Source organism: Sinocyclocheilus rhinocerous, unplaced genomic scaffold (genome assembly GCF_001515625.1).
Source record: "Sinocyclocheilus rhinocerous isolate Xijiao unplaced genomic scaffold, SAMN03320098_v1.1 scaffold253, whole genome shotgun sequence".
NCBI lineage: Eukaryota > Metazoa > Chordata > Actinopteri > Cypriniformes > Cyprinidae > Sinocyclocheilus > Sinocyclocheilus rhinocerous.
In genome coordinates, this window is record NW_015627238.1 from 92,168 (window position 1) to 116,259 (window position 24,092).

Sequence of the window (24,092 nt, forward strand, 5' to 3'; positions counted from 1 at the left end):
TCATTTTTTTTATATATATATATATAAATATACACTGAACAAAATTATAAACGCAACACTTTTGCTTTTGCCCCCATTTTTCATGAGCTGAACTCAAAGATCGAAGACTTTTTCTATGTACACAAAAGGCCTATTTCTCTCAAATATTGTTCACAAATCTGTCTAAATCTGTGTTAGTGAGCACTTCTCCTTTGCCGAGATAATCCATCCACCTCACAGATGTGGCATATCAAGATGCTGATTAGACAGCATGATTATTGCACAGGTGTGCCTTAGGCTGGCCACAATAAAAGGCCACTCTACTGATTCAAATCGATATAAATGACTTCTATTCCTATAGTTTGTGAATCAAATTTACCACCCTCTACATACATTTTGACATGGAGGGAAAAAAAAGACCAATGGATTCACAAAAAAACTGTTTTGCAAACAATGACACAAAAAAGCTTTAATTTAAATAGGAGGGGGAAAAGAAATGACAAAAAAACTGTACATAACTTTGAATATTCAATAACAGTTTTTAAATAAAATGATCCTCCATGTAACTAAAATTAAAAAAGAAAACAAAATACAGGATGGTGTACTATTTTACAATAGTTGTGCAAAAGCAGTATTAACCGATTCATTCCCCAGACTTCATGATTCTATGTCGAGAGAGAGAGTCGGACCCCTCCGCAAGCACAGATACACCGAAGCGTGACTCCCCCAAAACTCAAAGTAGTGTCCTCCATTGAAAAACAACCAGAAATCCCAATAATAATAAAATAGATTTATATATATATATATATATATTTATATACAAAACATGCTGTACATATATGGCAGAGATGGATTAGATCCCTTTTAAATCACTGACACCCAAGACCATCCAGTAACTTGTGCTTTCTCCCAGTTCGAGACGTACTCCCTGTTGCTTTGGAAAAGTCACCCTATTAAAGATGAGAGAAATGGTCCTGATGGAAAGAGAGAAAGAGGTTGATCGGCCTCGAACCAAATGCTCGATAGCTACTGAAGTCCATTGCAAGAAGCCATAAACGGGGCAGGTTTGCTCAGCAGACTGCATGAGAGACTTGAGATGGTGGTGTTCGGAAATAGACTCTGCTGCACAGTCTGCAGAGAGACTTGATGTTTAGTGTTCAAACAACTTGTGATATGGTCTGTGATGGGCAGAGAGGCTATCTATTTTCAGTGTTATAAACCTACTAACAATCTGTGGTTTGAGTGAGAATACGAATGCGTGAGCATGATCAATTCGGTGTGAACTGCCTCTACTGGCACTAAACGAAGCTAGAGGCTCAAATCACATCAAAACTTCAGAACAAGAATCGGCCGTTTTGAATCCATCAGCTTTGTAAAATTAACACAATGGGGCCTCTCAACAGAAAACCGCATTATTTAGCATAAAACGGCATTACTCTGTGGAACCAGTGTAAAATTTCCGGCAAAAATCCTTCTTTCACCTGAACACCATCTGTCGAATCGAAAAGCACCATTTTCCCATGGCGGCCCCCGCATGCTGACTCTCAAACCATATCGTTCGACGCGAAGCCTTTTTCAGAGCACAGCTCAGCCACGTCAATCATTTTAAGCTGGGAAATTGTATGGTGAAAAAGCGCTGAACGGCTTTCTGAATCAGAAAACCACTTTAAACAGCTCATGGGAAATTTCAAGCTCCTTTACATCGACACGCCGCAGCTATTCCAGGCTGATGTCAGTGTTGTATTGTTTGACTGCGAGCATTTGATATGTTTTGTTGTTGTAGTAGAGCCAGTAAGTGCCCTGCTTTCCACAGCAGGCGGTCTGAGCTTCGTTCGCCAACAGCAGATATTTAACATCAGAATGACATCGAACTTTCCAGTTGTATTACACACAGATTTAGGGAATTAGTTAGTCACAATCCGGTGGATTCAAGAATGGGGGCAAAGGTTACAGTTCACTCATGTCCAGCTACTATCAGCACAATCAACAAAAAAACAGCCACTCCGCACATCTCCATTTGAGATCAGCAATCAAATAAATCTTTGTCTTTAGAATCGGTACATCTTTATTGTTTTTTTCCCCCATCAAGTTCTTCCAACTAAAACGCTGGAGTTTAGAAGTCAAAGCAGTAGTTTGGTTAGTTCTATTAGTAGTAGAGGGGGTGGTGCAGTAGCAGTAGTATTGCAGTAGAGGGAGACAAACTGCAGGCACTTGCAGCAGCAGGAAAAAGCCTGATGGGAGGCCAGGAAGCCCTCGTGTGCTCCGGCCCACTACATCACCATCAGAGCCCAATCGGTAGGGAGCAGTTTAGGAATTTAGTAGGTAGTCTGATTGCCTGTGGGATGTACAAAGAAAAGAAAGAAAGAGACAGACCACCGGTTTGATGACGTCTTCTTTGTCCCAACTGTCCTACGAATCTCAGGCCCCTCCGTCCTCACCTGAGCCGGCTGTAAACTACGTAGGGAGCACCAGGTGCTAAGGGAAGTGTGCATGTGAGCGAGTATTTGTGTGATTATATTCAAGTCTTATCCCTGAAGCTCGCTGAAGAACGGTCGTGTGGTGATGGGTGACATGATCGAATGTCTTTGCTGGAATGTGTGAGCTACGAAATGACGGCTCAGTGAGGGGGAATCAAATTTGAGTCCTTTGGTCTTGAAAGGACAGTGGCTTGTGTGGTGGAAAGCTCTGGGCCTCAAAGGGAGAAATCCTGCACAATACGGCTGATGCGTAGGGGTAAAAACGAAAGCTTGAGTAGGTTTAAGGCTGCTACAGAGGAGAGGAGAGTTCCCTTTTTGTTACTGCTGGTGGTACAGGTCACCGATTCGCTTTGATTTAATGACCTGACCCTCTTTATCTAAGAAAAGAAGAAAATCCCTTAAGATTGCACTGACTGGCCACTTTTTTTGGCTTTTGGGCCTGGAGGCCAGAACAGTAGCCAAAGAAGCTTAGGAGAGCTCAGTCCAGAGTTCATTACTTAACGCAGCACTCTTCTAGTGTGCTTCTGTATCTGGTGATGTGTTTATTAAGGAGACTTGCGAGAAACCTCCTAATATACGCAGAACTGACTGAAGATGCTTGCATTATAAAAAGGGTTGATAAGGTCAGCTTGAAGTCCTCCCAGCTCGCTCTCTCTGGATGGCGAGGATGACCATGGGCTCGTCTGATCCCAGCTGTGCAGGCTCAGCAGAGGTGCTCAAGTAAAGGCAGTTCTGTAGACTCCTTCCGTGCACTGGGCGGGTCTGATGATGTAAGGGGCGTGGTCTCAGAGGGTATGACTGCTCCCATAGGATCCAGTGTTGGGCTGGCATCCGAGGGCAGGACAGGGAGGGGAGGCTGCGAAGGCTAGGAAGAAGTAAATAAATAGGGTATTAATATTTATACTAGTCAAAACTTTGACTTTCTCTCTCATGCTCACAGAAGCTGCATTTATTGATCAAAAATACAGTATAAATTGTGAAAAATATTACAGCTTAAAATAACTGCTTGCCATTTCAATATATTTTAAAATGTAATTTATTTCTGTGACAGCAAAGCTGAATTTTTAGCAGCCATTACTCCAATCTACAGTGTCACATGATCCTTCAGAAATCATTCTGATATGAAGAGTTCTGATATGTTGAACATTTCTTTAATTATCAGTGTTGAAAACAGTTCTGCTGCTTAATATTTTAGTGAAAACCATGATGCATTTTAGGATTCTTTGACAAATAGAAAGTTCAAAGAACAGCATTTATTTAAAATAGATTTTGTTTTGTAACATCATATATTTCACTGTCAATTTTGATTAGTGCTGCTGTCAAACGATTAATCGTATACAAAATACAAGTTTTTGTTTGCATAATATATGCGTGTGTTCTGTGTATATTTATGTAAATATAAATACACACATACAGTATATTTTTTGTATATATATATATATATTTAATATATAAACATAACATATTTTTCTGAAATATATACATGCATGTGTGTGTATTTATATATACATAACAAATATACACAGCACACACACATATTAAAGTAAACAAAAACTTTTATTTTGGATGTGATTAATCGCGATTAATCGTTTGACAGCACTAATTTTGATTAATCAAAGAAAAAGTTTTAAAGTGTTGATTGAAGATTTTTTCTTTATGATATCCAGACAGTTGTACCATTCTGACATTTTTAACTACATGCCACTCAAAAAATAAGTTTAATTCAGAAATTAAAACGTGCCCATCATAGAAGATGTGCATTTAGGATATCTTATGTATTAATAGATCTGGAAGGGAAGCATGCATCCTAACCTGTGTGCGTATGCTCTGTGATGCTGAGCCGTCCCCTTCCATTACAGCAGGTCCATTGAATCCTTTCCTCCCTGACAGACTCCATTTGCTGTACAGAGCCTCATAGGGCAGCCCGCTACCATGTCCCAGGCTTAGGCCCCTCTGAGACGCCCTGTGACTGGGGTTGTCCTGCAGGCTACTGGGGCAGAAGCGGTCTGCAGGCGGCAGGGCCACTGAACTACTGAAAGACAGCTGGGAGCTGGACAGGTGTTGCCCCAAAAGCCCATGGATGGAAGAGGTGCGGTGCAAGGAGCTAACCAGCCCAGCATCCATCCTGCCTTCTGATTGGCTGAGCAGGGCAAGTGGGAGGGGCTGGGGATGCAGCGGCCAGGAAGGCCCAACAGGGTTGTCAGTCCCTTAAGAAAGGAGGGAAAAGTGAAACTTACAGCCTGTACACATCATTGCTTTATTGACTGTAAATTAACGGTACAAGAGAAGCAGGTGGCATACCCATTGAGGTCTGTACAATAGTGTGATGAGGCTGAGGGATGCTGGACGCTGTGTTCTGGGGAGGATGAGCTGCAGGGTTGTTACTGATGGAGGTAGAGCCGCCACCACAATCTGAATCCTCAATGTTCCCCCCACTGTTACATCCGGCACCACAACCCTTCTGAAGCCTGAAGAGAACAGAGAGCATTTAAATAAAAAACTCTGAATGCCTAAAATGTGCTGTAACATGGCAAAATGCACACATGTGCCACCCGACCTGTCCCAGCTGCTGATGAACCACGTGTAAATGTTGTGAGGGCTGATGGGGCCTCCCCAGACAGAACGTAGCTGAACATGGGCCCCAGCGTAGGAGGTGGTGAGTGGGGAGACATAGATAGGGTATCCGATGGGCTGGTCACAGGACGAGTTAATCATGTTCCTCAGGGCTTGTTTGGCATTCTGGATGCTGCCGCGTTCAGGGTTCCGGTTCCGCAGGAAGACCAGCTCCTGCTGCTGTCCGGCCCACAGCCCGCGCACACACTCCCGGTTCACCTGAAGGAAGCAACAGAGAGAGATTAGTTATGGTAATGCCACGATAAGATACACTGTACATGCGTATAAACAGGCTTCTGCAGCAAAGCACCTTGATGACTCTGAAGCTGAGGAAGCGTTTGTTCAGCATGATGATCTTGTACTCGTCACTTCCGTCATCCATAACGTGGCGGAGAGCAAGCAGAGAAGGCATGTTGGCCAGGATAGCGCTGCGCCACACAGGGTCGCCTTCGTGAGAGATCAGCATCTTATCTTCATTAGCAGTGATGGCATCGTACAGCACCACTGGGTCCTCATACTCATCAGGAGAGGTGAAGTGATCCTGTGGAGTAAACGGGAGACAAAAAATTGGCTCATGACAATCAAGTAAACCAGAGATCCATTCCATAATTGCATCATCATCAGACCACGTGATGTTCACTTTACCACACCAAAAGTCTATTTTGGTGCAAGCTATGAATATATCACTGTGTTGGCCTAGAAACCTAATTAAAGTGTGATGTCAATAGGGATGGATGAATGCCTAAGCTGTACCTGGTGCAGTTTGAGGGACATCCGTACACCTGGAGCCACCACCCTGTTCAGCAGATCCATGTCTGCAAAAACCCACTCGTCTCTAGGAGAGGTGATACGAAAGTCGCCCTTGAACAGGGCATGAAGGCCGTAGAGAAAAGGCTCCAAGCTGAACATATAAGAATAAGAACGTATAAGAATCAGTGCATTTTACATCTACAACATAATCCCACTCTCAAAAAAACAACAAAGCAAGAAAATCACGTTTAAATAAATGTTTATGGCCTATTGCCGATTAAAACGGTTTATAGTGGCATTCACACAGTGATTTGTAGCAAGTAACTGGAAGCCAATGAGAGTTATGCGATTTATGGCAATTCATAAGCAGCAGTGATATAAAGTCGCCATGTCCAGCATTGCAAAAGGCTGAGAAAAGCTTAATTTCATGCAAACAAGCACTGATTATGCAGTAACTAGCAGTATGAGTGAAAAAGTGCAGAAATATGATTTGAAAAAATAGGTGCAAACAGGCCCAAGCACTACAGCCCCACTGCCACATACATTTAAGGCAAATGTATTTAAATTGGTAAAAATAAAAAGACTATTTTAACATCCGTTGTACGTCACACTTCCTGCTGCCAGCTGGTGGCACTATGACTGTGAACCACAACAGCCACAACCATGTGATCAGCCCCCATGATTTAGATCAAATTGAAGATATCAGACTTCCTGTTTCCCTATTTTTTTTTGTATGTTCAATATATAGCATCCTTTGGTGAGAATCACACGAATCCCCTTGGAGGAGTATTTCAGAACCTGCAAGTTAGGGTATGCAGCAGTAGAAACACTATTCTGTAAAATTGTTGCATGTGTGAATGGTGCACAACGCATTTAAATAACATAAGTGTTCAGCTTAAGCAAAATTTCTGTAATCAGTTTAAACTCTTACCTGGCTGACATGCTGTGGGAGGCGGTGCCCAGAGCTCGACGGCCCAGAATACACAACCCAAAACACAGTGTGACCAGAGGGGAATCCTTCTCACTCTCAAATGGCTGTAACAGAAGACAAAACAAAAACACACAGTGAGTTATATCTTTGATTCCCTTGTAACCAAACCCCAAGTCAGCAACTGTCAACAGCAAGGCAAGGCCATCATTAAAATACCGTTTGTCTGCGACTGTTGCAGTATTTGATCCACTCCAGGTACACCAGACAGAAGGACGAGGGAGTGATGCCGGAAGCACGGTGGTCGTAGTCTTCATCTATGTTCAGGTTAAATGTGGGGTCACTATCCACGTAGGAAGGGCTGAGGCAGGGCCGCAACGCTTCCTGCACTGTCTCGTTGGCCAACCATTCCTCCAGTTTGGGCGAGCGGGTCACATAGTAAATGATACTCTGAGAAGAAGAAACTTGGATGATTGCTCTGCATCTCAGATAGTGGAGGTTTTATTTGAGTCGCTCGTCTGAGAGGAACTGACCTTGACATAATATGTGATGAGAATTTTGCGCAGGTCAAATACTTGAAGCATGGAAGCTGCGTTGTTGTCGCTAATGCTGTAGCCTTCCAGCACATATTTGGTGGCGGCCACCTCCCAAGCCAACCAGCGCTGGCCAAAGGCCGCGTTGAAGGAGAGCATGTGGGGGAGATGACCTGGCTCACAGCAGCAACAGCCTTCATCTTCCTCCACCCCTTCAGTGATCGCCTCCACCTCCCTCTGCTGGCAATATGTTCCTGAAAACATTCAAGAAAAGTCATTCAAGAAAAAAAAAGAAAAGAAAATTAAGTGAGGAAAAAACATGTTCAAGCCAAATTAGTTGCAGCTAAACATGAAACTATAAAGTATCTGAAAGCACCATTTTATGCACCAAAATTATTCATATTATTAAACTCCACTACCATGTTTTTTCTTGTCATACAAATAAAAGTGACCAAGTCTCTGAATTAAAAAAAAAAAAAGTAATATTTTAGAATCAGTATGAATCATGCTTTGAGATGTCTACACTTCATGACTTGTGCCCTGAATTTTCACAATTTGCAGTCCGGAAGAAGCAACACTAGTTGGCGAAAGTCAGAGCCAGTCTGCAGATTTTGGCCAGTTGGTGTTGACAGATTTCACAGAAAATCAGAGTGTATAATAGGCACAGACTCTGATATTTTGAGCCAATTTTAGAACTCAATTTCATTTGGCATGCACCTCCTAGCTACAAAGCACACTTCTGTGCAAGTTTATTGCGTTCAGAACAACTTAAATGGTCAGGTAGCATGTGATCCTCAGTCGTTTAGTGCTTTTGTCTCTAACCATTAACAAAGTTGGTAAGTTTGACACCTAGTGTTTTAAAAGTCATGTAGTGTATTCCAGTGGATAGAGAAAATAGTGCTGCATTTTGTTCCAGTCCCTCTCCTGTTGGCTCACCTCTGAACTCCAAGCCTCTGAGCTGGAAAGTGACGAGGCCGTTGCCGATCTCAATGATGTGTACGAGAGCGTTGAGGTAGTCGGAAGCCAGGATGAAGCAGTCTCCGGTGCTGTAGTTTCCCCAGCGGCCCAGCAGAAGGTCCCCACACAGTGAGTGCTGCAGAGAGCGTGTCAGATGCTCGTAGAAGATAGAGTTCAAGTTGTTATCATCAGCACCTATCCAAGCGAGAGATAAGGGGAGATGAAAGGATAGATTAAGAAGACAGTAGACAGATGACAGGTCTGTGTAACTCAGATACAATATCACGTACCAGGGTTGCGGTCCAGCTGTGTGGCCAGACGTGTGTTGGAGTGATCCACCCGTTTGGTGCTGAAAGACAAAATGGTATTTAAGGGTTCTAAGTCACGTCTTCAAACATTTTCTGCTAAGACTGAATTAACAAAACAAACAACGTGGCTGACATCTGCTCAAGATTTCTAAAGGCTTACTTGTAGTCTCGCTCCCAGAACTTCACAGGTCGGGTGTATGAAGTAACGAAAACAGCACTGCCCAGCACAGGGTTGAGAGGAGTGGAAAAGAGAGCAGAAAACACAGCTTGTACAAACAGCATGGCTGAGTCTGAGATCAAAACTGGAGTTAAGGGGAATTAATTTTTAATGATAAATAAACATACATATATATATAAACATATGTGTATATACATATATACATACACACACACGTATATATATATATATATATATATATATATATATATATGTGTGTATATGTGTGTGTATATATATATATATATATACACACACACTTGTTTATTTGTGACCAAAACTAGTTATCGACCAAGCAACTGTACCAACTGTGAAAACCAGCTAAAGGAGCTGAGGAGGAACATATAAAACCAATTGTACAGCTGTAACATTGGGCACAAATTAACAAGAACAGGTAAAAGTTATGAGATCAGCATTCAGGTCTGTGTGTGAGTAATGCCAGAAAAGGATACGGGGAACGGCGAATGGCTGAGCGACGGCATGGAAAGCAGAACCCCATGTGATCTGCCAAGGTGCAATGTAGGTCAGCACAAAACGCAGCTTATACAGCAGATCCCACAGCTGCTCACACACAGGAGAGATGACAGCAACATCAGTCTTCATCTTTTGCTTTACAAACCCACACTCCAGTTAGAGTGTAAGTTACACACTACATTCAAACCTTTAAAAATGTCACATAAATAGCATGTATACATTATGTAACTATATCCTAAACTGAATATTTTTGTCTTTTGGAATAATTTCACCAGAACCATTTAGATTTAATAAGTGAAGATAAAATTGATTAATAATAATGAAACCCTTGGTGGCCAGTTATGAGAAATGCTTTCTTTAGACATTCATGCTAATTTTTATTTTACACCGTTCAAAAGTTTGGGGTCAGTTAGATTTTTTTTTAAAGAAATTAATACTTTTATTCAGCAAGGAAGCATTCATTTGATCAAGTGACAGTAAAAACATTTATAATGTTACAAATGATTTCAATTTTGTAAAAGAATCCAGAAAAAAGTATGATGGTTTCCAGAACAGAACAACTGTTTTTAACATTTATAAGAACTGTTTTTTGAGTACCAAATCAGCATATTAGAATGATTTCTGCAGGATCATGTGAGACTGAAGACTGTAATGGCTGCTGAAAATTCAGCTTTTCCGTCACAAGAATAAATTACATTTTAAAATGTATTAAAATAGACATAACATTTCACTCTTTTAAAGTTTTACTGCATTTGTGATCAAATGAATGCAGACATGGTGAACATAAGAGACATAAAGCTGCAGTCCGTAACTTTTTTGTGTTCAAAATTTATATAATAAGCGAGTACACCATGAATCCATTTTCCAAACCGTGTTTTTGGCTTGTCCTGAATTACTACGGTACACCTATAATAAGTGTTTATATTCGGACTATTTAGACTGGTTCGGGTAGGTACCGCTGCGGAGTAGCCCAGTACCTGCGTGATTCATCATAGACATAAACAGAGAGAAGTAGCTCCGGCTACAATGTTCTTCCGCAAGACACACGCAGTTCTGTTTATTAACCGCTAGAGCGCCAAAAGTTACGGACTGCAGCTTTAAATAAAAAAATTGACCAACCACAAACTTTTGAATGGTAGTGTACATATAGAAGTAAACTAGATTACGATAAGAACACTTGCACAACATTATAAGCGGACTCAAGGGACAGATATAAAACGTTACACATAATGAATTTGGGTCTTTTGAAGGCATCTAAGAGAGATGTGGATGTATTCTCAGACCTTGCTGAAGAGGATGGACATGCAGTAGTAGTCGAGGAGGAAGGTCTGTGAAAAGCGCGGATAGTCGAATTGGAAGAAGAGGGCGGTGAAGCACAGAGTGACATACTGCTGAGACGGGATACAGAAGGACGAACGAAGTAGCTTCATTCCAGCCACTGAGATGAATAGAGCACGGCCACTAAAGGAACAAATAAAAGATGTCATCACTGTCCATGTCTAAAATTTAAAGTTTGAAACCACATTGAAAACCTTGAATTCAAAATCTTCCAAAACAAAGAGTAACATCAGCTAGTGTTGTGCTTTATTCTACACTAGGATGTTCCCGTTCTTACTAGGCTCCAGGTTTGTCAGGGTTTTGGCTGACAGTGTGAGCTTCAGTGGTGAGGGAGTTGAGCACTACAGCCGGATAGATGAAATACTTCTCCACACACTGCAGCCAAGCATACAGCTTCTCAAACCACATGAGCTGAGCAGCATCTGAGACAGAGAGGGATCAGTCCATCACACTTGTTCACACATTCAGACATTAGTTTGTGCGTGTAGTTTTGACTACTCACCTCGGACCTCAAACTGGCTGTATTCTCTGGAGCGCAGCACAGGGTGGGCCAAGCAGAACCAGGGCAGCTGTTTTCGGAGCTGAGGCAGGAGGTAGTGTGTGCAGAACCCCACCACCCCAGCCAAGATGTACAGGACGTAACTTAGAGCGGGCTGAAGAGCAGTGCAGAAAACACGTATTAAAACCAAGACAGTAATTTACAAAAAATAAAAACTTCAAACAAACAGATTTGATACAATGAACTAGACTTTACAAGACTAGAAATTATGTTCAGTCTTTGCATGAGGACTAGTTCTCACAATGAGACTATTAACATACTCAAAATCAAATTCTAGATGGCCTACTGACCTGCAGAGCAATAAAGACGGTGCTGGCACTAATGGCGAAGGTGATAATGGCCATAAGAAGGCACATGACCAGATCTGAGTGAAGGGTCTCTTTCTGCAGAGTCAGAGAGAAGGGAGCCATTTAAAAGCCATTGGAACGCCTATTTAGCAAAAGATAAATGCAAATGGAGAGTGCTTTTACCACAGAGTTGCGCAATTTCTCTGGGAGAGGGTCTTTAATCTCTAATGGGGGCTCTTCTGGTGTTCGGCTCTCCAGCTCTGGGAAGAACTTGGAGCGGACTAGAGACCTGTCCAGAGAACAGTGTAAAAAACATAGAAGTTTAGATATTGATCACAGAGCTGTTGGTGCAGTAAGATGACTGGAAAATCATGTATGTGTGGTGACGCTGACCAGAGGATGGTTGGGTCGCTGCTCTGCCTGCTCAGATGATAGGACAAGGCCAGGAGGAGGCCACAGAAAACAGAGAAGAGCACCGGAACATGTGCCTCTCCCCACGGAGCCTACACATACACGAACACATAAAATGAGTAAAGGAAGCACCAATAAACTCAGTTCTACTGTGAAAGAGACAAACAGATTCCCACTTACATTGATGGCACCAAGGCAAAATCCATAAACCAGAGCCGCCACCAATATACTGCGCAAGAGACTATAGACTGAGGACATGGGGCTTGTGGTTGCTGAAACACACAAATGAAAAGACATCATACTTGTGGTGCAGGGATGTACACAGTATGCCAGCTCCCTGGAAATCAAACCCATGACCTTGGAGTTGCAAGCACCATGCTGTACCAGTTGAGCAGAACCATCATAGCTGTAGTAGTAACACTTTAGAATAAAGTTCCATTTGTAAACGTTATATAAAATACTTATCATTGCTAGTTTATGTATCGATGTTAACCTTATTGTAAAGTGTTACTGCTATAGCATTAGTAAAGTATAACACAGGTCTCACCAGTTCCACCGAAAATGTGCATGTCCACCTGTTCCAACAAACACATGAGGAACGTGTTGACTTGAGGTAGAAACCCAAACAGGAAGATGATGGGAAAACAGAGGGAGAACACTGCAAAGGAAAACGTATGAATTATTAGGCTATTATATTTTGCACAACTCAATTAAGAAAGGATTAACAGCGAGTGAGCAGACCTATGAGCATATCTCTAGCACAGAGCAGAAAGTGTGCGGAGAAGGTGACCCCGTAGAGGGTGAAAGGCCTCATACTGTCCGAGTGGCCAACCAGGTCAAATACCCAGATCAGCACACAACACAAGCAGAAATACACTGGTCGGCTGTACACTATGATCCAGTTATGGCCCTGCAATGAAGACCACATTAAATTAATTTCTGTTTGATTTCAGCTAGGCGGGTCCAAGAAAAGACGGACAAACAGTCATATACTCACATGCATCGGAGATGCTGCATCGGGCTGCACACTCTGAAATGGACAAGGGAAAAAAAACTGATTAACACAAACACAACACCACTATCGGGACATGTGAAGACCGTACAATTATCAAGAGATGCCAACACCAACATACTGCTAAAACAAACACAAACAGACCATTCCAAAAATGTTCACACTGACCTTTAGCAAGCTGTACTGACAGCTGGCAATGACTAGGCAGAACTGGAAGACCCAGATGTCCCTAAAAAAGCCCTGGAGAAGCAACAGGAAGCCAAGGAACGCCACTAAGCTGGCCAACACCACCGCAAAAACATTCTCCCCAACTCGTCGGTTCCTGTCCAGTAAGGCTAGCAAAGCAAGCCTGTCGTAACGAACTCTTAGCCATTTCCCCGGCAGCACCCAGAAACGGTAATACTGTTTAGGCTTGGCCTTTTCCTCAATCATCAGTGTGTTCTCCTGGGATTCGTGAGGGGACTCATGATCTAGGTCAAACTACAAAGAGAAAAACATCAATTAGGGGTGGGCGATATGAGCTAAAATTCATATCACGATATTTTACACTGTCCAGGCGATATCGATTTTATACTGCGATATGAGAGTAAAAAAAAATTACAGGCAAAATATTTTAACCTTATATAACTAGAAAAAGTGAGGGATTGGACAGACCTGAAAAGACTTTTTTATTGTACTATTGTTTTTCTCAAAAAGTGCAAACGTGCAACATGAGGTAGGCCTGTATGAATTAAATTAAATATTGTGTGTTTGAGTAGGCCAGTGATTCCCAAACTTTCCCTTTTGTAGAGAAAAATCTTTTCAAGCCCCCCCCGACCCCCATCTCTATTTTTTTTTCTCTTATGCTCACCAAAGCTACATTTATTTATTAAAAATACAATAAACACTAATATTGTCAATTTAAATGATCTATTTGAATGTTTTAACATATAGGCTACTGTATTTCTGTGATAAAAGCTGAATTTTCAGCATTACTCCAGTCTTCAGTGTTACATGATCCTTCAGAAATCATTCTAATATGCTGATTTACTGCTCCGTAACCATTTCTTATTATTATCAATGTTGTAAACGTTTGTGCTGCTTAATATTTTCATGATTCTCTTATAAATATTTGAAATGGTCCTTTGTGTCAGAGCGCTGGAGTTCGTCAGAAATAGAATTCATTTATATTTCTACATGGCTCCCTGCAATAAAACTTTGATTCTTCAATCGCGCCATCTAGAGGGCTGTTATTGATACAACCACAACTGCTACAACTGATAACGGAGCACTCAAGCGGGTACTGCGAGTCATTTTGCATTCAATTATTTACTTATCAGATAAGTGGCCGGATGATAAGCGGAAAAATTATGCAGTGTAGTCTATCACCCTGCAGAGGTTTCTTTTGTAAAATAATCTGCTGACTGTACACTATCCCTCAGCATTGCCGCGCCCCCCAGTTTGGGAACCAATGGAGTAGGCGATTTGTGCTCTATTAATTTGGTCTGTTATGATGCTCTATGTCTATTATTACTAATGCCTGTGTAGTACGGCGTTGCACACAGAGGACAAAAACTTTCAGCCTCGACTCTTTATTGTCATTTGTGTTCAAATTTGCAAAGCGTACCAAATTGAACAAAACTATATAAATGCAAAATTTGAATTCATGAATATATAAAGGTATCCGCGGTATAGCAAAATCCATATCATGGAACAACATAATACCGGTAGTCACGTTCATACCGGTATAGCGCCCACCCCTAACGTCAATGCAGTCATGAGGATTGAAACGGAATGTGTATTGATGATTCTGAAGAGTTAAGCCTCACCTCTGGCATATCCAGAGGCACCCTGCGGACCTGCATGCCCTGGAGGACCACCGGTCTGGGTTGCAGCATGGACAGCACTGGCGCCACCTCCTGGACATCAGTGGAGGTAAAACTAGAGGACTGCGATTGTCGCTCTCGCTCCCTGAGCCAAGAAACAGGGGTCAAACCCTGGAAGACTGCTGAATATCACCCCAATGGTAAAAGTTTTAAGACTTACTGGACTGGGTCCTCATATCCTCCACCAGTAGGCCCAAAAGTATAAGACCTCTTTACTCCTGAAATTAGATCATTTTAATTGAAGAAACAACCACAACTAAGCCATATTTAAATCAGTGTCACTGAAACACAAAATGTTCTTTACCGCTCTCATCATAAAAGTAGTGCACAGCTCCCTCTGAGGTGTCATCGAAGGTGGATGCCTCGTGAACACCGCTGCGGGGCAGCAGCAGCAAGGATGAGGCAGCAAAGTGCAGAGCAGAGGGGAGCGTTCGTGTGCGGGAGTGAGAGGAAGTGCGGACTCTCTGAAGGTCTTGAAGACTCGGAGGAGAGCCCATGGCAGAAGGGGGTGGGGTGGGGTTACTACCAGCATTATGACGCCTGCGAATGGCCTGTGTCCTTTTTACACTGCTCACAGAGTCACGTTTACTTCCCTCCTCTGGGGCTGCATGGGCAAACAGCAACAGGCAACAGTTTTAATAAAAGAAAAAAAACATTAAATATTCACTACAGCAGATAATAAAAATAAGAGTAGGGCTGCACGATAAATCGCATGCGATGTTTAACGCGCATCTTATCAGTAATAAGAGCAACACCACAAATCATGAAACCATTCCAGGCTCTAAATACGAAATATTAAGAATGAATCTGTTCGCTCTTCACCTCCTCCTACTGCCCCCTCTTCCAGCAGCTCTCCTGCCCTCCAGCCCATCTGGTTCCCAGCCCAGGAGCCTCCAAGAGAGTCTAACCTATGGTGGGCCCTGGAGAAGCCCTCTGAGTGCACTGTCCGAGCCTCCAGATCTGATTTAGAGATGGTGAGTGGACGTGGGGCAGGAGTAGAAGAAAGGGGTAAAGGTAGCATAGTAGATGCAAGGGCCCCTGTGTTGTTGGAGCCTCCACCGGCCCCATCCATGCTAAGCACTCTGGCATGAGTCTTGGCACTGGCTATGCTCGCTGAGCGCTGAGCACTGCGAGAATGGGAGGGTCCTACTGTGTCAGGCTCCTCCCCCTCTCCAGGGCTAGGTAGTTGAGGGGGGACAGGTTGGGAAGCGATGCCGGTATTTGCCAGATCGGGGGAGTAACAGGAGGTAGAGGAGCTAGAATCGTCATCTTCATCATCGTCTTCATCGTCAGAGCTGAAGCGACGTTGGGATCCAAGACTAGAGCCAGCACTCATGTCGCTGCCGTCGTCTTCATCGCTGGAGTCCTCGAACAAGCTCTCGCTGTAGGCTTTGGCACCCAGCCGACTGCGTACAGGGATGTAGTCTCTGTGTTGGCCACGGTTGTGGTGCCGGCGGTAGGAGCCACAGTCGAAACTGCTACTGCCAGCAGTTCCCCGTTTGCGGGGAGCTTTCCTGCGACCAGGTCGGTGACCCACACTGCCACCGGCACGTAGCAGTTTCAGATCTTTAGGTCGCACTACCTGCTGCTGCGCTTGCAGAGACGGCGGCTCTGCTAGGAGGTAGGATGGGGCAGAGACTGGCAGAGCGGGCTCTGAGCAGACCAAGCCCAGTGTCAACCCTGATGGTACAGAGCAGGCCTGGCGTGGAGGAGGAAGAGGGGGTATGGGGATGCCACCATCAAGATCGCAGGTCTCAGAAGGCCCGCTGCTAGACGGTGATGAGTCCCGCAAGGAGGGCTGTGCAATGTCCGTAAGAAAAGGGGCAAGGTCCTCTCCCTCCACCAGAGTTCTGTCCAGGCCCTGCCCAGAGGAGAGCTCTTTGGAGGGTGATCGTAGCAGCACGCTGTCTGACAGGTCATCCGTGTCACTACCACCTTGGAGCACATCTCCAGACTGCTGATAGGGGCCTTTACCCTGAGGCAAAGCTGTGGAAGGAGCGTTAGACACGAGTTTATGCGTCTGGCCCAGCGAAGGACTCTCAAGCTGGGTTGAGTCTGTTTTCTCACTGCGGTAGCTACTGACTGTACTAAGAGTCTCTCTGTCTGTGGCCGCTCCACCTCCACTGAAGCAGCTGTCAGTGGATCCTGCAGCCAGGGCTACCCCGGTGCGGCTGCCTGGATGCTCAGCACCAGGAGCAAAAGTGACAGGGTCAAGGCCCAAGCCCAACAAGTTCTCGCTTAGCTCCTCGCTCAAGCTACTCTTGATGAGAGTAGCATCTCCCAGACTCCCAGACTCAGCTGAAGGTCCGAGGGGGTAGTAGCCTACTAGGCCATCCCCATCGGGGCTCTGCTGAGATAGTTGCTCCGCACCCCCATTATCCACCTGGTCCTTCTCATCTCCATCTTCTTGGCTGGATGGGGACGGCGGGATGGAAGGACAATTTGTTGGTTGCAGGCTACTAAACCCTCCCGACAATACATCACCCACACCAATTAGCCCTCTGTAATCCCCAGCCAAGCAGATTGGCGCCACACCTGGAACAACAAAAAACGTGCAGTTACTACCGAGTACAGCAGAGATGTTTAGAGGTTCATGCAGCATAATGTACAAATTACAATATTTCACTAATTCATTTGCTTTAAGCAAGTAATTCATTCAGTTAATTTATAGTATTTTATAATTTTTGCAATAAACACGTAAAATACATTTTATACTTATCAATGATTGTAAGCAAGAAGTAAAACATTTTTTTTGTTTGATTACACCAGACACAATATTTCATGAAATAAGCAGCTCAAAAGTACTGCATGAAAAGTTTACTACGTGATAAAATCCATATTGTGACTGTAGCTGTGATTGAGTGAAACGGAATATTCTCTCTGTGTGAAACCTGCAATTGCAGTTATTTGCGGCATTATCTAATGTTTTGAGGAGTATGTGTAGCTGTCAGTCACCACACCGGTGTGGACATTCACTGCACTTCGGAATCACAGATTCTACATCTTGGAAGTATGACCCAAATATGAATTTTCACCAGAAAATGTCATCTGAACAAGTAACATGTCTGCCACTTTTATTCTGACCAACTGAGAAAAAAAAAAGGATTACAATACATCACGCTACCAATGGTGATAAAATCTAATGATCGCTTAGCTCATAAATGATTGGAGAAATCTGATGTACATCACCAGAGTTTTGTCTTTTTCACCGAAAGATTGAATTACATTTTGATTAAACGTCAAAAAATATATATATAATAAAAAAACATACATAAACAAATCATGCACAATAAGATATCATCACATGCATTAACAAAATAGATAAAGTGAATGTTCATTTCATACCAACTTTAAAATATTTTTGGAATTCTGAATTAGATTTTTAAAACAAAGGTAGCACTCTGAATTGGAAGTCTAAGGAACAGTCCTATGCGGCCCTAATTTACAGCATCTGTAACAGGGGCTGTTCTTACTAGTGTTGTCCTGAGAGTTGTGTCGAAGGACGTCTCTATATGTAGAAGTCACAATCATATTACTGCCCTGCTCGTGCATGAGCTCTTTTATATCTGGAATTTAAAAAATGACAAAAATCAGATAAGTATTGAAATGTAAGCATACCAGTTCATGTTAATTTAAACTATTTAGAGTAGTTTATTTAAAAAAGCAACAGTAACAACACAATGTACCCTTTGAGCCTCCAGGGTCTTCAAGCTGTGGTAAAAATTCCTGAGCAAAAGAAAAGTAAACGAGTCAGAGGAAATTCCTACAAGTGAAGAAGAATAATGCGTAAGGATGTTTGGCATTAACAATATCCTCACCGACACCTGGTTCAATCCAAATAGTGAGTGCTGGGAACTGCAGCGTACAGGAGGGGTGGAGTTCACCTTTCGGAACACCGTCATTTCCACACCGACACCACTGTTCCTGCAGGCACAGGCATGCCGACATGAGCTAAAACTGACTACAGTGGAGCGACTGCTCAACACCACTAACAGCTGTTCACCAACAACAAATCCCTAAAGAATGTCTGACTCAGTAGTATGATGCTTGCAATACTCAACAAACTGATGCTGCCTACTTGAGAGACAGAAAAGTGTCACATTGTAGTTTGACCACAAAATATAATAAGGTAGTTACACGCTACCTGCGCTGGCTTCCGTCGTGAGCGCCAGAGCCTTCCTCTCCTTCTTCCACTCTATTGGGGTCTGTGGTGAACGAGGCCTGTCTCTTCTCCACAATCTCGCCCAGGTCAAACATGGCATGTAGTCGGAAGTTCACTGCTTTTATGGCCGTAAAGAAGGCCGCTATCACAGCGCAGTACACACCAGCCACCACTAAACTGGCAGGAAGGGCCTAAAAGAATGAATGTGGGAGAATCACATCAACGTGGTTGCAAAAATTACAACCTCAGTTTCATTTCAGACACTGCTTCTTATGTGGACCACAACTTGTGCAATAAATCTGATTTCATAATGTTCTTGTGTAAGTCTCTAACAGTATGCAAAATACAACTAGGTCTATACCTAATGGTAAATGTATTGTTTTACTTGGTTGTTTATGCTACATTATTGGCATATAAGACTATTTTCATGGCAAGATCAGAGTAAAATCTGTTTAAGAAATAAATTAATAAACATTTAAATGTACATAAAACAGACAAGATGTTTTCTTGTTAACAATTTACTTAACATCATTAAAAAAACTGAACAGAATAATTGTCTGATGACATTAAAAGCTGTTAAGTTCAATAAAATGTTTAACAGTGAACTTAGAGGAGTATTACAGGAGCAGCAAGATGGAGGTTCACATAATAGTGAAAGCACAAGTATCATGAGTAATGTCATAATAACATTTCATGTTTACCCACATGCTTTGCTGTATTTATCATCAACTGGTTGTAACACTCAGAAAACAATGGAGGCAAAGGAATGTGTTCCTGAAGCCTGACTTCTATTTAATGATTCCTTCTTGTATATCTGATCAATAACATTGATTGTACTTGTAAGGAGCTTGTACTTACATCCTGTAAAACTTTAAAACAGGCTATTGCCTTGAAAAGGAACTTTACTGAAAGTTAAAATACTGTTTTGCCTTTAAATCATGACAACTGTGACCCTGGACCACAAAACCAGTCATAAGGGTCAATTTCTCAAAATTTAGATTTATACATCATCTGAATAAATACATTATACACCAGCTGAATAAATAAGCTTTCCATTGATGTATGGTTTGTTAGAATCGGACAATATTTGGCTGAGACACACTACCGAATAAAGTTTGGGATCAGTAAAACGTTTTTGAAAGAAGTCTCTAATGCTCACCAAGGTTGCATTTATTTAAAAAACAATACAGTAAAATCAGTAATACTATGAAATATTGTTACAACTTAAAATAACTACTTCTATTTATTCCTGTGATTTCAATGTTGAATTTTCAGTAGTCATTACTCTAGTACTGAAGTGTCTCATGATCCTTGATGATGCAAAAGAAAGAAAAGTCTCATGATGCAAAAGAAAGGAAAAGAAAAGAAAAAGAATTTATTATTATATTATAGAAAATAGTTGTTCTGATTTTTTTATTAATTTTGTGGAAAACATGATACGTTTTTCAGAATTCTTTGATGAATAGTAAATAATAAAAACAGCATTTATTTGAAATACAAATATTTTGTAGCATTCTAAATGTCTTTGATGTCCTTGGTAAATATAAGCATTAATTAAAAAAAAAAAAAAGTTACTGACCACAAATTTTTTGCACAGTAGTGTATATATGTATATATATTTTTTAAAGATAGATGTTGCCTTGGTTCTGCTTCAGTGTAACTACTTAGAAAAGACACTTCACAGAAAATTTCACTTAAATAGCTTCATAAAATCTGTCGATATGTGCAGCTGTCTGTCATGCATCTTGACAAAGTTTTAGCCTCAATGTCTTTCTAGAGCAGGCTAAACCTGAACACCAGCAGGTAAGGAAAGTTACTCAATGTTAGTGCATCTAAGCCTCAAAACCGCACAGGCTCTTGGATTCCATCAGTATTACACACTTTTTTCCAGAAACATGGGCTGGTGGCTTTCTTTACCTCAGGAATGACTGCAAGAACTCACCATGTACAGAAGAAACGGGAAGGCCAAGAGGAATATCCAGAGGTAGAGATGAAAGCAGTTCGAGAAGGTACTCTGATGAGGGTCCACGTACCATCCTCCAGTCAGAGAGGCCCACACTCCCTGCCGCAATATCTGAAGAGCCTGAGAGCCCATCTTATCGCTTCTGGATGAGACAACCCAGAGATCTTGAAGTTCCCTTGTCAAAGTTTCTAGTGCGGCACTTCCATTGGGAACCTCAGGATGGACTGGTTATGAAAGAATTAGCAGAAAGCGAGACGTTCCAGAACAACTTCAGACCTGTGTTCTTTTAGTATCAACTGTTTGTTTGCATGCTCCTCCAGCAGACCCGTTTGTAGTGCAGTTCATCAAAAGTTTTTGGCACAACTGTGACCCAAGGGCTACATGAAAACATTCATCCTGAGGAATCATCAAAACTGCTTGGTTTGGTTTCTTTACAACTTTCCAGCACTTTAAACAAACACAATTCCATAAATAAATCAGCTGTTCTGATGACATACTTAAGATCAACAGGCTATTTTGAATATGGTCATTTTAACCTATCTGTGGCCTGTTACTAAGGCATGAGACGTTTGTCTGATTTAGATAAAGTAGCCTAATATGGGTTTTCTAGAAAATGCAAATAAGGAATCAGGTTTTGTTTAGGGGGCTATAAAATATTTAACTAAATTTAGAGATGATAACAGATATGTATACGATCACTGATCACCTGCAATCTTCATACTATTAAAGGCAAAGCAGAGAAAAGACAGGCAGTAAGTTATATATGTCTATAAGTTATATTATGTCTTCATTGGCTTTCTATGCTTTTGCAACTATTGTAAATATGGTATACAGCTTCAGAGTCCTGAGAATTCAATTTCTAGTTTTTCTGCACAAATCTGTAAAACTTTCCCGTTCCCCAAGGAGAGATATGTATATATTACACCGTTTAGAGTTTTATATCTTAACTGACTGCTGATATTAACCTACAGCCATCTCCAGGCCTAAACAGTCATAATATCCTCTCAAAATGTTCTTGTATGGCAGTAGCTGATATCTACAGCTGGAGGAGGAAAAACTCTAAGCATCATCTGTAAGCAGTGAATCGTTTAAATAAAGGAACGCTGACAAATGTCTCAGTGGATTTGGCTTTAAACCATACAACTTCAGCTAATGTTAGCATAGGTATGTTAGCTTGCCTGAAGCAGCTTTGACATTATATTGAGTCTAAAAAAATGACAGTAGAGAGATAAATGTCCAGCAAATGGTTCAATAGCACTTCAATGAAAACGTAACTGGGATGCGAATACTTTTAGAACTGTAAACAAACCGTGTGTTTAAACAGCAATAGCGCTAACGCTGACAGCTGAACGACTACATTTTAGCCTGAATCAAATTGTTAGGCGTAAAACCAATCAGAAGGGACGCAAATATTATATTTAATCTATTTTATCAGTTTCTCGGCTTAATTAGAAGGCTATCATTCCTCTCAGAGTTCAATATCACCTGACACTCACTAGCCAAACCGCTAACATGCTACAAGCAGTAATGAGACACCTCTGACTTTGGCATAAGTGTTTTTTTTAGCGAAATTATCCGTTGTTAGTGCACTCTTCAACACTCCATGGTTTATCTCGACAGGGTCTACATTAATTCATCCAGAAACGAGAGCAGGAAAACCGCAGGACAGCGAAACTGAACGCGAGTTAGCATAGGCTAACGGCAGCACTGAGTGCTTCCTCCTTATGACGAAAATAAAATACAAAAACAAATACGAAACCCAAATATCTCTATGTGGTCACCACAGCAGCCATTTCTTCGTTAAGTCCAGGGCCGCTGTGTAAAAACTCCAGCGATAAAAGCCCAGAATGTAAGCTCGCTAAGTTCCAGTGTCGAATCGCTTCATTCACACAGGTAGCAAACACCCACCTACAGGAAGAGAACTGATGCCATAATGCGATTGGCCGCTGCGGTTACCACCCACATACAGGAACAGAACGGATGCTTCAATGCGATTGGCTGCAGCAGGTGTCTGTCATCCAGTGCGATCACTGATTTGATTCATCAATCTACAATACAGTCCAGAGCGTCTCCGTTTTCTCTTTGAACTTTCTTGTTGACAACTTGACATTGGTCAGGTTGCCAATCTTTCAGTCCTACATTCATTGATGCACTCCATTTTACATTAAAATGTTTATTTTCTTACAGTAAACGTAAATTTAAATGAGTAATTTATGTTGATATTATAAACAGAAACGGGGAGTGTCGATATAGGTAGTTCAATAACAGTTAATTTTAAGATTCCAGTTTCAAAAACTGTGTTTTCAATAAATATGACTTAGTAGTAATGAAAATCTTGATTTTATGTTTTAGCACTAGATAGCACTAGACAACTTTATCTTAAATTTATTTTAACACTAAGGTTAGATACATTAATAATAATGATAGCTAATACGAATTATATTAATAATATTAATATTAATAACGTATATTAAAATAATTGTAATCATTCTGAGACATTCTAATTTTACATGGTTTATTGTTGGACCGTTTTGGTTATTTATGGTCATTAGCTGATCCAGGGTGGATTAGATGGAGTTGATACTGACCTGGTAGACCTGGTAAATGCTGGTAGACCACCTTGGACCCGTAACCAGCTCAAACCAGCTATTGCAGGTTCCTAAAACCAGCGTGAACTGCCTTAAGCTGATACGAATTCATTCATTTACATTACATTTTACATTTAGTCATTTAGCAGACGCTTTTATCCAAAGCGGCTTACAAATGAGGACAATCGAAGCAATCAAAATCAACAAAAGAGCAATGATATACAAGTGCTATAACAAATCTCAGTTAGCTTAACGCAGTACACGTAGCAAGGTTTTTTTTAAAAAAATAATATAATAAATAAAAAGAAAACAGAATAGAAAAAGAATAGAGCAAGCTAGTGTTAGAGGTCTTTTTGCTTTAGTTAATTGTATAATAAATGAAAAGAAAACAGATAGGATACAAAAAGATTAGAAAGCAAGTTAGTTTTTTTTTTTTTAATGAATGAATGAATAGTGCGCAAGTCTAAAAGGGACAAATGTTTTTTTTTTTTTTAAGAATATAATTAGTATAGAGAGTGCTAGAGTTAGAGGGTCAAATAAAAATGGAAGATATGTGTTTTTAGCCGATTCTTGAAGATGGCTAAGGACTCAGCGGCTTGGATTGAGTTGGGCAGGTCATTCCACCAGGAGGGAACATTTAATTTAAAAGTCTGTGAAAGTGATTTTGTGCC

The 24,092-nt window shown here is 41.5% G+C and overlaps 1 protein-coding gene across 1 annotated transcript; it reads right to left on the bottom strand.

Annotated features, from left to right (window-relative positions):
• Window positions 1-242: 242 nt before the first annotated feature.
• Window positions 243-22,729, bottom strand: LOC107723876 (pecanex-like protein 1). The gene is made up of 33 exons (XM_016532606.1): window positions 20,813-22,729; window positions 18,853-19,061; window positions 18,527-18,632; window positions 18,395-18,434; window positions 18,182-18,274; window positions 15,531-17,243; window positions 15,013-15,312; window positions 14,869-14,926; window positions 14,652-14,793; window positions 13,012-13,323; window positions 12,829-12,861; window positions 12,573-12,741; window positions 12,379-12,489; window positions 12,012-12,103; window positions 11,814-11,923; window positions 11,604-11,709; window positions 11,424-11,516; window positions 11,077-11,227; window positions 10,852-10,996; window positions 10,520-10,697; window positions 9,215-9,323; window positions 8,706-8,835; window positions 8,528-8,586; window positions 8,217-8,432; window positions 7,281-7,534; window positions 6,967-7,197; window positions 6,751-6,854; window positions 5,823-5,970; window positions 5,380-5,610; window positions 5,014-5,288; window positions 4,758-4,924; window positions 4,269-4,663; window positions 243-3,321 (listed from the first exon to the last, which is right to left on the bottom strand). Exons 1-33 carry the CDS (start codon window positions 20,963-20,965, stop codon window positions 3,160-3,162), a joined length of 6,795 nt encoding a protein of 2,264 aa, XP_016388092.1. The 5' UTR covers window positions 20,966-22,729; the 3' UTR covers window positions 243-3,159.
• Window positions 22,730-24,092: the final 1,363 nt, after the last annotated feature.

What these genes read in the sequence shown, in the direction of transcription:
- LOC107723876 (XM_016532606.1), bottom strand. Translation starts at nt 20,965, where the DNA reads ATGGGCTCTCAGGCTCTTCAGATATTGCGGCAGGGAGTGTGGGCCTCT. An exon ending in CCTGACAAACCTGGAGCCTA is followed by an intron (nt 10,698 to 10,851) that starts GTAAGAACGGGA and finishes TTGTTCCTTTAG; the next exon opens with TGGCCGTGCTCTATTCATCT. An exon ending in GCAACAGTCGCAGACAAACG is followed by an intron (nt 6,855 to 6,966) that starts GTATTTTAATGA and finishes CTTCTGTTACAG; the next exon opens with CCATTTGAGAGTGAGAAGGA.